The following is a 12,526-nucleotide window of genomic DNA, read 5'->3' on the forward strand; positions in this document are numbered from 1 at the left end:
CTCGTGGCTTCTGACATTATGTAGAAAAATGTTTCAAAATTTATCCACGTTATGCTGCATAAAAAATATCAACCAATTTCGAAAATTAGATATTTCCGAGAGATAAATGAAAGCTGTACTGAAAATTTAGGTTCTGCGAAATCTCGAGTCGTTCTTAAAGGGCCAAGGGCTCTTCTGCTGTCCAACACTAGAATTACCAATTTTTAATGGGTTCCTAAACATAGTACACACAGATAATAGTAATTTCAATGCTACCACGAAGATAAGTAAATATATTAATCACAGTTCTATCTCACTATGAGCTGACATTAATTTCGTTTTAACCTCTCACCTACAATATCGTGTGAGACTCGTGATAAGGATATCGGGCCAAACATAAATATCACGTGCGTGAGACGTGGTCTGTAACTAGGGCCCAACGTAAACATAGGTCAGGCTGCTAAATTTGAACATATTCTTTGTCCTTGCTGTTCACTATGTCACGTAAATGATTAAAAGCAGGTACATATCCCTAATAATTACCAAAACGAAAATTCTGAGACCAGTTTTTCCCACTTCGTGGGTAGTTCTAGTGTTAATAAAATTATGGTACGTAATCACAAAAGGGTTCCAATACTTTTATCGTTCAACGAACTCCTGTCTACAACCAAATGAAAGATGGAACATGGTTTACGCGAATTTTTACATCGCCACGACGAAGATGAAATTGCGAGACTCTAACCCTCTGGAAGGGTTAATATCGGAAAATAAATCAATCGGCGTATTTACGCGCAACATCGTTAAACATATTCCTGGGGATAAAAGTCAAGCATTTTCTTTGAGTCGGAATAAATTCGTGCCCGAAGTTGTTAATGAAAGGCTCGTAAGTTGGCGTGATTCAAGCGCGCTTTAAATCCGTGTCCTCGGGATTGCGCAATCGCATGGAACCCTGGACTGTCGTTAGCACCGTCATGGGATGCTTTACAAACTTTGCCGGGGTCTAAGGATGCCCATAGAATACGCGAATTTATCGTGTTTCTCGAGAAGGTCCGCGAGGAACCGAGCGTAATTACGATCATTTATGAACGTAACTCCTCTTTCGTTTGGTCCGCGCTAAAGCCGGGGATTAAGGAATTTTCCTCCAGGGTAAAAGTTGCCACGCAGGTGGCAAAGAGAGGAAACGAATGTACAAATATCGACGATTTTAGAAGCTTCCGATTATTTTCGATAGAATACACAATAATGCAATGGTGGAATGCACAGAAAGTACATCTAAATGACTCGTATCAATCAGTCGAGTCAATCTTGAATGATTTTGTATAGCATAAACACGATTCGAAGTCTATCTCATTATTATATTAAACATAATTTCTACAAAATGGTCTTTTATATTTTTATACTTTACTGTGCATTTTATGCTAATAATTCTACAATTTTCCAACCCTCTGATCCTATCGTATTTCTTTTAAATGATTTTCTGTCTTGGAAAATCAAGTATAATCGAGTATAAATAGACACGTTATCTTATTCAATTCTTCGTGGACCATAAGTGATTTTGGAATATAGGTTTCATAGATAAATAATGAGAAGTAAAATTGGGGAAGGAAATTCTTAACTAAAGATTTGTTGACAGCAATGATAGAGAAATATTATATCACTTATATCGCGATATTAATTTCTCTTTCAACCAATCACGATTTCGGAAGGTCTGACAGCGAATCTAATCATCCAAAATGGGGCTTTTTATCTTTCCAGTTGGCAGAAATATTCAGTAGTCTTTGGCAAAGTTAGGTCAAAGCAAATCTCTGCCAATTCAATCGTAGTTCCAATGTCAGGGAACATAGTACAGCTAAATAAACGAATAGCTGAATAGAAAAATAGTTACAAACGGACTGAAAAATATCGGTATAGTCTCTGGAAAAGTAGATCCAGCACTGTGAAATACTATAGAGTCCTCTTAGGGTGATGGAGGTGGGTGGAGGAAAAATGGCGTTTCCTCGGGATTAAAAACGTCGTCGGGTAGTTAGAAAGGCCGCGGAATGGCGAGGAAGTCGGGGAAAAATGGGCGGTCGTGGCAAGAAACTTAATTAATCGCAATCGACCGCGACTTTCACTCGGCGTATCGAAGAAAATTCCGGCGACAGCCGGACGATTTGTCTTACGGTAGCGAAAGAATCCCGTCCGGCAGTTTTTCCCGCCTTGTCTCCGCAGTGACGTACGATTTTAACGGTCAGGCATTTATATTCGCGCGAGAGATACTCCTCTGGATGGCTGTAACAACGGTATATGCTTAACCCAGACCTTGCATCCGAGGTCCGAGCGTATATCCTGGCTATTAGCGAGCGAGCCCTAACCCCGAGGAAAATCCTTTTCGCGTTCGTTCCCTCTGGCAGCGCCGGATATAACGTAATATCTTCCAGGGTTTCTTCGCTGTCGAGCAGCTTTAAATCGCTCGGTTCTGACCTATGGGGTGTACATTCGCCTCGCGAGGCATATGGGATTTTCTGAAAGCTCATTTCTGGCAAGATCTGGAGGCTCGAAGGTCGCGTAATATCAAAGATGTTAAAGGATAGTCGAGGAGGGTCATTCTGATGAGGGATGAATTTAAATCCAGAAAGAAATAATTATTTTATATTTCTGTGAGTGGTGTATATATAGTAGAAAGGATTTCGTATATTTTAGAATATTTGATATCGACAGTACCAATGTGGTGTCAATTCCTAGCTATTAAAATGGTGAAGAAGGGATCAGAAATTTGGGAGCCAATTTTCCACGTGGTGGGAAGGTTCGAGGAGAAAAATAAATTAATAGTAATAACTATTAGTAATAACTTATGTCGCAAGGCCTATGGGATCTGAAAGCTTGTTTGGGGTAAATCCAGAGACTCGAAGGTCGAGTAATATTAAAGATAGAGTCGAAGATCGTTAATCTCTTGGGGGATGAATTTAAATCCAGGAAGAGATTATTTCTCGTTTCTATGAGAGGAGTGATATATAGTAGAAAGGATTTCTTATATTTTAGAATATTTGATATTGACAGTACCAATGTGGTGTCAATTCCTAGCTATTAAAATGGTGAAAAAGGGATCAGAAATTTGGGAACCAATTTTTCACATGGCAATCCACTTATGCGGGAAGTTTCCAGTAGAAAAATAAATTAACAGCGTGTTATACTCATCTCATGAGATCTATGTGATCTGAAACCTCGTTTAGGGTAGATTCAGAGACTCGAAAGTCGAGTAATATTAAAGATAAAGTCGAACTTCGTTGACCTCTTGGGGGATGAATTTAAGTCCAAGAAGAAATAATTATTCCCAGTTTCCACGTTATTATTAAAAATATTTAACACTGAAATGTATCTGGCACTCAATGTGGTGTCAATTCCTAGCTATTAAAATGGTGAAAAAGGGATCAGAAATTTGGGAACAAATTTTTCACGTGGCAATCCACTTATGCGGGAAGTTTCCAGTAGAAAAATAAATTAACAGCGTGTTATACTCATCTCATGAGATCTATGTGATCTGAAACCTCGTTTAGGGTACATTCAGAGACTCGAAAGTCGAGTAATATTAAAGATAAAGTCGAACTTCGTTGACCTCTTGGGGGATGAATTTAAGTCCAAGAAGAAATAATTATTCCCAGTTTCCACGTTATTATTAAAAATATTTAAAACTGAAATGTATCTGGCACTGAATTCTCGTGGGAAGATTCGAAGAGAGAAACGAAGAAACGGCAGCTTCGAAGCGAATAAATAAATTTTCCAAAAGAGAAGAAGATTTTAATACAAATGATTGACAATTCACGCTTACGGGAAGATTCGAATCTCTTGCTTGATCTCATCCTCTTCTAGTTCTGCCTAATTCCCTATTAACCAGATTCTCTGTTAACCCTTTCACTACGAACGACGTATATATACGTCCTCACAAATTTATCAATATATACGGAAGACTTAAATACACGCTTCTTATATTTTTCTTACTCTATCACTTTTGCTATTTTACCAATTGATTCCACCTGAAATATAACATAGCAATCGAATATCGGCAGTTGTTTCAATATTGTTCTGCCAATTGTCAAATATCGCGCCGTCTGTATCGATGATTCTCTTTAAGAATGTACCGCAGTCGAAGGGTTAATCAGACCGTTTCTCAGCATTCGCATGACATCTTCGAGCGAGACGATTCTTACCAAACCACACGGAGAAACTGATTCCCGAAATTTCACCCTCCAGAGACTATCGTCTCTAACCTGGAGCCATCCTCCATACGGTCCTGGCAAAAAACGAATCTCTGCACGACTGGGTGATCTCGTGGAAGCGAAAACGACTCTGATCGGTGTCTCCCATGAAGAGAGTCCCTGCGCCGTTGGCTGGCCGCGACACAATGAAATTGGATTAAGCCGGCGCTGCCGAGACTCGCGCGTCCTCCCTCCTTGCAGTTTTAACGACCCACCGGCGTACAAATTGTCGAGATGGTATCGGGACGCGGTCCCCGCGGGAGCCATCGGGATGGAGAGAGAAAGAGAGAGAGAGAGAGAGAACGGAGGCTGGCGCGAGCAGATAGCGGCGCAGATAAAGGCGGAGAGACGAGGACAGGGCGAGCTGGAGGGACAAGGAGAGGCTGCAGGAGATGCGAGGGAAGATTAGGGCGGCATCTCCCCACGGGGAGGTAACACGGAACGACTCTCTGGGCTGATCTCGATGCCACTGTTGCCTTCTCCACTCTCTCTCTCTCTCTCTCTCTTTCTCTCGTCTCATTGCATTCGTCGCCCTCGGCCAGACGCCGCGCCCCCCTCGATCCGTACGTTAAGGATTCTCAACAGTAAATTACAAAATATGCTAAGCGGCCGATATAAATCAAAAGTTGGCAAGGGTACAGCGCGGAGGGGCGCGGGATAAGGAGCGGAGGATAGAAAGTGGGGCCCGTCTCAGGCTCTCGATCGCGCGCACAGGGTACAGGGGCGCTCTCGATCCGCTACCAGCCAGACCCAAAATAGAGGAGGGAGCCCCGTGTCGCGCAGAGGCCAGAGACGCTCTCTCACGGCTGTGCAGTTTGCAAACCGAGCAAATGGACCGGAAGGCCTCGTTGCCAGTCGATATAAATATAGGCTGTCGGCTTTCTCTAACCCCGGATCGGTTATGAAATTCGAATTAGCGATTTGTCCATGCGTGACACCCGTGTGGGGTGTACTGCGAGAGAGTGGCTCTCGCGAGGAATCCCGCAGGAGATTTATGGCGATCGTCACGGCAGTCGATCTCCCGGCGTTCCACGGCCCGAATCCGCCATCCCTGTCCGCTATTTCTCTCCGCCATTTCCGTTCGCGATTTTCATCCGAGATTTCGATCCGCGATTTCTATCCGAGATCCCTGTCCGCGATTTTCGTCCGAGATTATCCGATCGATACGGTCCAGCGACTCCTCGCGTCGATCTTTGCCTGGCTGCCACCGTTCGCGGTGATCACCCTCCGGGGAGAACAGGATCGCGATCCTGGACAGTGAAAAACGCGTTGTCCATTCGGTAGCGATTCGTTAACCGCTTGTTTTTAGTCCATTTTTCATTTTTCTTCGCGGAATTTTCTTCTTATAGTCGTTTTCGCTTCGCAATACGAGGATCGAGGGATCGAGACGCTTATCGTCATTCCTATCGATCCGTCCATTTTGAAAGACAGGATTATAGATGATTCGACAAAGTTGCTTTTAAATCAGGAATATTTCCTACGATTTGCATAGAAATCTCTAAGACACACGTCAGGGACCGCTCGTTTTGGCAAGACAGTGTCAAAACGTATACGATCCATAATAAATGGTACGTATATGAAATGAGAAAACTCGGGAGCGGTATACAATCAGTCAAACACGTTCCACTGTTCGTTCAAGCAACCGTGAAATATTATTTAGGAACATGAACGAAATTTATCCACCGATTATTTCTTTCATTTCCAGGCCCCTGTCAAAAATAGGCCTAGCTTTCTCGTCCTTTTTCCTGTTTTTACCGATTCCTCTCTGTGTCTAGACTTCATCACGGTCATCGAAATATCTGTTACAGAGGATAAACTGTAAATTTCGTTCTCCGTCCTTAATAAAGGTCGAGTAGAGAGGGCAATTATTCTCGAGAAGAAAACTGCGCGGTTGATCTGGCAAATGGCAGCGCCCCGAAGAAAGAGAAGCGGTTTCTAACTGTCCAACGCGTAACTTCCTTCGAGCTTTCAATTCCTCCCAAGTACACCTTGCGAATATCGCGTCTCGACGCGATAAATTGCGCGTAATAGCGCGATAAACCTCCGCGATAAATCCATTTCTCTTACGGAGAAAATCTATCTGCCGGCACGTTGACAGGGACGTCGTCGTCTGTCGTTAATCTCGATCCCGGGCGCGAAGAGGGGAAAGGGGGAGAGGGGAGGAAATGAAAATTCCTGCGGGTCGAAAAAGAGGCGATCTGGGATCTGCTCGATCCACCGCGATTTACATTTTCGCGAGAGGCCTCTCTGCTCCCAGCTCGCGATTGTTCCACATACTCCGCAGTCGCGATAAATTATGCTACCCGCGAGCACTCAATTATACACGCGAGACTATTAATCGAGATACGGGGAAACGTGGATGTTAATAAAGCGTCGTGCCGCGCTGAAAGTGTTTTCAACGACGTTTACACGCCGGCTATCAGCCGATCTACGCTAATCGACCTCTCTTCCGAACGTCACGCACGCCTTCACCGATCCACCAACCCTTTGACCCGCGCTCTACACGGTCTAGAAACCTATCGCCGTGTTCCAACACTGATCCCGGTTTCGCTTCGACGCGTGTCCAGTGTCTGGGAAGGTTTAAACGATCGCTGCGAAAGGGATGCTTCGAGTCCACCTCCTCTAATGCTAGATAGTGTCAATCACGGTGTAGGAGAACTCGCATCTTCCTCGTGGTAGCCGTAAACGAGGCACGGGAATATTCCTATCTTCCCTACGTTGTAATTTCGATCGGTTTCAATCGCGTGTACCGTGGCCATATACGCGGAGGGAGAATCCTGATCCTATACTACCGTGTAATATAGGACTTTGATTCCTCGTCGAGTGTGACAGAATGTATTAACAAAGTACCGAAGGGATCATGGTTGAAAGTGGTTTAATAAAGTGCTGAAGCAGAGCTGCTACTAGTAAATCTCTGACTAGACTTTATTCTGAGATTTGTTGACTCATGAACTCCTGACATTCGATTGTGCAATTGACAACTATGGAACTATAACTGACAACTCGGTAACTCTCGGCAACAGAAGTGTCTGATAACTCTGCGACTATGACTGTAACTGTCTAACTGTGGAACTATAACTTTAGTAAGTTATGACAACTGATAATTGACAACTTTGGAACTATAACTGACAATTCGGTAACTCTTCCAGAAGTGTCTGATAACTCTGCGACTATGACTGTAACTGTCTAACTGTGGAACTATAACTTTAGTAAGTTATGACAACTGATAATTGACAACTGTGGAATTATAACTGACAACTCGGTAACTCTTCCAGAAGTGTCTGACAACTATGGAACTATAACTAGCAACTCGGTAACTCTTCCAGAAGTGTCTGATAACTCTGCGACTATGACTGTAATCATCTAACTGTGGAACTATAACTTTAGTAAGTTATGACAACTAACAATTGACAGCTAACTGCCTACTCTGTGTCATGTTTCTCATCGCTATATTCACTTCTCAACTGTTCTACAACGACTATTTCCTAAAAATATCCCACAGTACAATATAAGAAAATATCACTCGAATCCTTCATCAGTCAGCTGCCAGTAGTGACTGACACGTGCTTCGTGTTTGACCAGTATACACGTCATCGTTTACTTCCTGTACATTGTACACATTTTGGATCCAAACTCTCAAAGTGTTTGCAATTAGAGGACCCCAAAACTTCGGTGTTCAACTTCTTGCCAACGTGGATAACCCTCCTTTGACATTTATCTGAACGTATCCAAACTGTCAAAGTAATTTCAATAGTTGAGCGATTAGACGGACCCAAAACTTCCATGTTCAACTTCGTGTCAACGCTTGCGAGTCTTCATACACATTTACCCGACCGTAATTAGTATCATGAGAAGATAGGCGCGGGATACGACGGATGGGGTAAATGAAATTCGTTTTTTCGCGAGGACAATCAGGCGCCGCACGAAAACGCAAGAAAGGCCGGAGCGTTGCGATACTCGGGCGCGAACGGTGTAACAGAACTCCAAAAATGATGACAAACGACGCCGGGAAAAAGAACGGCGGGCTTCAGTGGCGGATTTAATCGCGAGGCACACGGACGCTGGCAACATCCATCCTCGGGAGACATTTCGATCAACGTCGGTCATCTGGCGCGCGGTAAAAAGCATCGCGACGAAGAGGTCGCGGAATAATTCACAAAAACGCGTGTTAAGGAAGCAAAAAAGCTCGGTCGAAGTTTCTCGACCACCGGGGACGTGGTCGCTGGCATCGCGGCGGAGCGAAGAAGGCGGCGAGATGACAGCGCTATGGAGATTTCTGCGTGGTTCAGCCGCGGCAACCGCGCGCATACGATCTTTCCACGCGCGTGAATCACGGGAAGGCGTTGCGGGATAACTGTGGAAAGCGGGGATTTTTCTCGTGGCCGGGGCTTAACACGCGGATACTAATATGCCACGGGTTCAACAGCGAGGCACGACGCGTCATTCTGCATTAGCAATGCAATCGCGCGATAATGTATAGCTCCAATGGCCGCTGCTATCCCGGAGCGAATGCGTCTCGCCATTTTTTCCCGCCTCGAAACAGGGAATCTCGAGTTCGGTAATTGCTTCTCGCGATAGGCCACGGAACATCGGGAGCGAAGAGTCGAGCAGAACTCTGCCAACTGTCATCCCTCTGCGGGCTCGCGTTATCGAAAAGTGCAAAAAGAAATGGATCACTCGATCGCAGTGTAGGACACTTGTGCCTGTTCAATCAGCAGGGTGTGGTTGGAATGATTTATCATCGGTGTGAATATGTAGGAGACGCTTAACATCTCGGTTATTCAAACACGTGTCACTTTTCCATTATAAAACCGATCCGTTTTGAACAATGACAGGGGCGTGTGGACGCGAGAAGAATGGTCCGCGATTGGACTAGATTGCTCGTTGCATCCTTAGTTTCTCGGCAATGAAAACTGCTCAGAAGCGGAACTGAAATCCGTCGTGCAGAGATTTATATCCCACGATAGATAGGATCGAACGGAGAACAATACCCGGCGTATCCGATCAGGCATTCAGTCCGATACGTCTCACCCGTGCCTAGGGGTTAATCGAGCTATTCCGTGGATTACGCGACCATCGTTCGGCTCAGTTCATCGGAAACGTCGAAATCGCGGTTAAACAAACGAATTGCAACTCACGTGGGCCAGAGCTCGTGAGTGGGTGGCAGTTTGACATCCGCGGCGCTCTTCTCGGGCAGCTTGTAGTACTCGTAGACGTAGGAAGCGGCCGGGTCGTCGCCATGGCTAGCGACGGCCGAGACCTGGTGCTGCTGCTGCAGATTCAGCATCGCCGCGGTCGCTACCGAGAGCGGATGCTCGCAGTAGGTCCGCCAGTCGCCCTCCATACCCTGCACCTGCACCTGCACGGCAGCAACCCTCTTGTGTACCTCTGGATCGGCGCCCTCGGCGCCGCTCTGCAGAGACTGCGCCGCCTGCGCCGCCGCCTCTTCCGCCCCCAGCTCTTCCTCTTCCTCTGTCTCGCGCTGTCCGGAGACGTAGCCTGACTGCTGCTGCTGAGAATTCTCCTCCACACCGCCGCTCGTGTCCTCCTCGCCGCGACTTCGTCGTCTGTGAATACACAAATTGGTTCGTTTCGTTAGAATCCAGTAGGACGTGATTTTGTTAGACGCGAATGGGGGATCAGGGAAGGTTAGAACAGGTGTAGTAGTCGGCATATGGCTATTGAATCGTATGACGCGAATCTTTTGACACTTTGACTGTCACTATGGTCACATATGATCGGTCACAGTCTCTCCCATGACACCATGATGATCATTGGTGACTGGACCACTTGAACTACTTACAATTGCAAAAATTGAGTGAAAATTGACAGTTTGTTGATTGTCAACCGTTACCAAAGCGCCACCAGTGATCACTCGCCAATAAGAATGTTGTTTTCTATCACCATTTTAGTATTATTTAGCCATTATATGCTTTGAATAATAAAAATATTCCTGTGGTTCCCTGAGTGAAACATGTGACTTCAGCGTGGCAATCAGAGGGTTAATATTCCACTTTAATTATAACTTTCGACTTAAACCGCGTTGCTATAACAGTTGACCTACAGTATAATCTAGGAAAAGATCGATTTAAGTTAATCAATCTTGACAGGTGTCTAATGGAATAGGAGTCCAGCTGTAAAAAGGTTTGAGAGCCACTGGTTCGAGTAAGCGAGTAGAACTCGAGCGAGAACTCTTTCGATCCAGTCTCCACGTGATTCTATAAATCCACGATCGTTTGTCCACGATCCGATCATCGGAATCTAGCCATCTACGCGAATACCTTTCCCTGGAGCCGGCTCGACCAATCGTTTCCGCGTGTTCAAAAACGGCTGACGGAGTAGACAGTAGCCTAGGAGCAAGGCTAATCCGTGAGGAGGACCGACAACGCGATCCTGCGCGGATTTCCTGGAAGATCGGCCGCGGTGTAACCTGTTAGAAACGAGACGCGGCGATAAATTGCCGCTGGTCCGTCGAATTTATCAATTAACGATAATCGCGTTAAGCTCTGCTGATGATTCCTCAATTTAGCAATGACCACCGTGGACGCGCGTACCCTCGCGCCACACACGCTCGCCGCCGTGATAATTTATCGCCCACCGTGACGCGATATCTAATCGCCTCTTAGGAGGTTGCGCGCGGGCAAGCTCGGCCAACCGGCTGGGTATTTGTCACCGTGCTCGTTGCTTTCCGGCCGAGTCCTGCCTTCCGGCTGGCTCGCGATGCCAATTAACCAGCTTTAACAAACCTAGCCATCCGCGCGAACTATGGTTACTGTCAATTTCAACGCCCACAGTCGAGGCCAAATGCGGGTTCTTTCGAATGAGGGAAGATCGGTGTCAAAGTTGCTTCCAGTTTGCCTCGATTGGCACGTTTGAGATTCATGAGGATAGGCACTGGTAGTGGTGGACATAGTCATAAACGGTAGGCAGAAGTGCCTAGAGTCTGGTGAAAATAGGGAGCTTATGCTCCCTGTTACGTTAGAGCACTGATGACTATGTTCGTGTCAAAATATTTCTCGTTACATATTACATAATCTTGTGAAAAAGAGATAGTGGAAGTATACATATACAATTTTAGGGTTTCAGAAAGTTCTAAATTCTTAGGCTCCTCAAAGGCTAAATTCGTGTCAGTGTATGCTAGTGTATTTATAAAGCACCAATGTGTCATGAACTGACCAACTCTTGGATCCGTGTCACTGGGCACTACTGTGCATGTAAAACAACGCTTATACTATACGTTATAGTACCGATGACTGTGCACGTGTAAAAATATTTCTCGTTAAGTATTGCTTAATCTCGTGGAAAAGAAAGAAGTATACATATGCACCTTTTGGGTCTTGGATAGTTCTAGCTTCTCAGGCTCCTCGAATGCTAAATTCGTGTCAGTGTATGATAGTGTATCTATAAAACACCAAACTGTCACGAATTGACCAACTCTTGGACCCGTTTCTAGCTCCTCGGGCTAGCCTCGAAGGCTAACTCTGTCACTATGCACTACTGTGCACGTAAGACAGCAAATTGCTATAAAAATTTATGAAACAAACCAAATCCTGGAGCCATCTAGCCTCGTCAGCTGGACGAAGAAAGGAGTACGTGGCAGCGTATGCGCGCAGATGCCTCTAACTCCGAAGGAAGAGCCTCGATCATGGCTGCTCGAGGAGGAAGGGTGAGAAGTAGGGGGCCTGGGTGTATATATGCATACACGCACGAAGATTAATTATTATAAACCCCTGCCTTTTGCCTACAGTCATCAATTTATACTCCTCTCCGGATCCCAATTCCAAACCCAATCCCGAACCCGTGAGTCGCGCACGGAATAAAGGCTCATCCTCTCTAATTTATGCATGTCGAATCAATCTCCCTCTTCCCTTTCTCTCCCCCCGCCGTCGCCCCTCTGTTCCTTTTCTTCCTCTCGTTTCCACCACTTCGATCTTTCCTTCGTGGCACCGTGCGGCGTTCCAGGTCGCGTTCCGATCGCTCCTGGTTCCCGCACCTGGGCCACCAGGCTCGCCCCTTCGGACCAGCCACCCCGATAATGAGGGCCCGCGTTATCCTGTGCAAATATTTTCCTCGACGACTGTTTGCACAGGCGCGGCCTGCATCGGCCGCGAATACGCGAGATTCCACGGCTGGCAGCCCCAACGTGAATTAATGCCCCGTAGTCGGGGTAATCAGTTCATTCGTGATCATCAAAGTGGAGACTTCTCGCTCGGGTATGGGTAAACAGAGCTTGCGAGAGTTGGCCCAGGGTTTCAATGACCGATCTTTGCTCTAAGGGTATTTTTCGTGAAGTTACCAGGACGTGGTGCACT

The 12,526-nt window shown here is 45.8% G+C and overlaps 1 protein-coding gene across 2 annotated transcripts in view; it reads right to left on the bottom strand.

The window, feature by feature from the left end:
* grh (grainy head) overlaps positions 1-9,775 on the bottom strand; it is a 52,724-nt gene extending 42,949 nt beyond the window's left edge. The window contains exon 1 of one of the 2 annotated variants that reach the window (XM_017898216.1): positions 9,353-9,775. In XM_017898216.1, the coding sequence (XP_017753705.1) occupies positions 9,353-9,558 (206 nt within the window). In that variant the 5' untranslated portion in view covers positions 9,559-9,775. The remainder of the gene's footprint in view (positions 1-9,352) is intronic. The other variant, XM_017898217.1, reaches the window with a different exon arrangement.
* Between the last annotated feature and the right edge of the window lie 2,751 nt (positions 9,776-12,526).

Source organism: Eufriesea mexicana, unplaced genomic scaffold, assembly GCF_001483705.2.
Source record: "Eufriesea mexicana isolate 0111107269 unplaced genomic scaffold, ASM148370v2 scaffold588, whole genome shotgun sequence".
In the NCBI taxonomy this organism is placed as follows: Eukaryota; Metazoa; Arthropoda; class Insecta; order Hymenoptera; family Apidae; genus Eufriesea; species Eufriesea mexicana.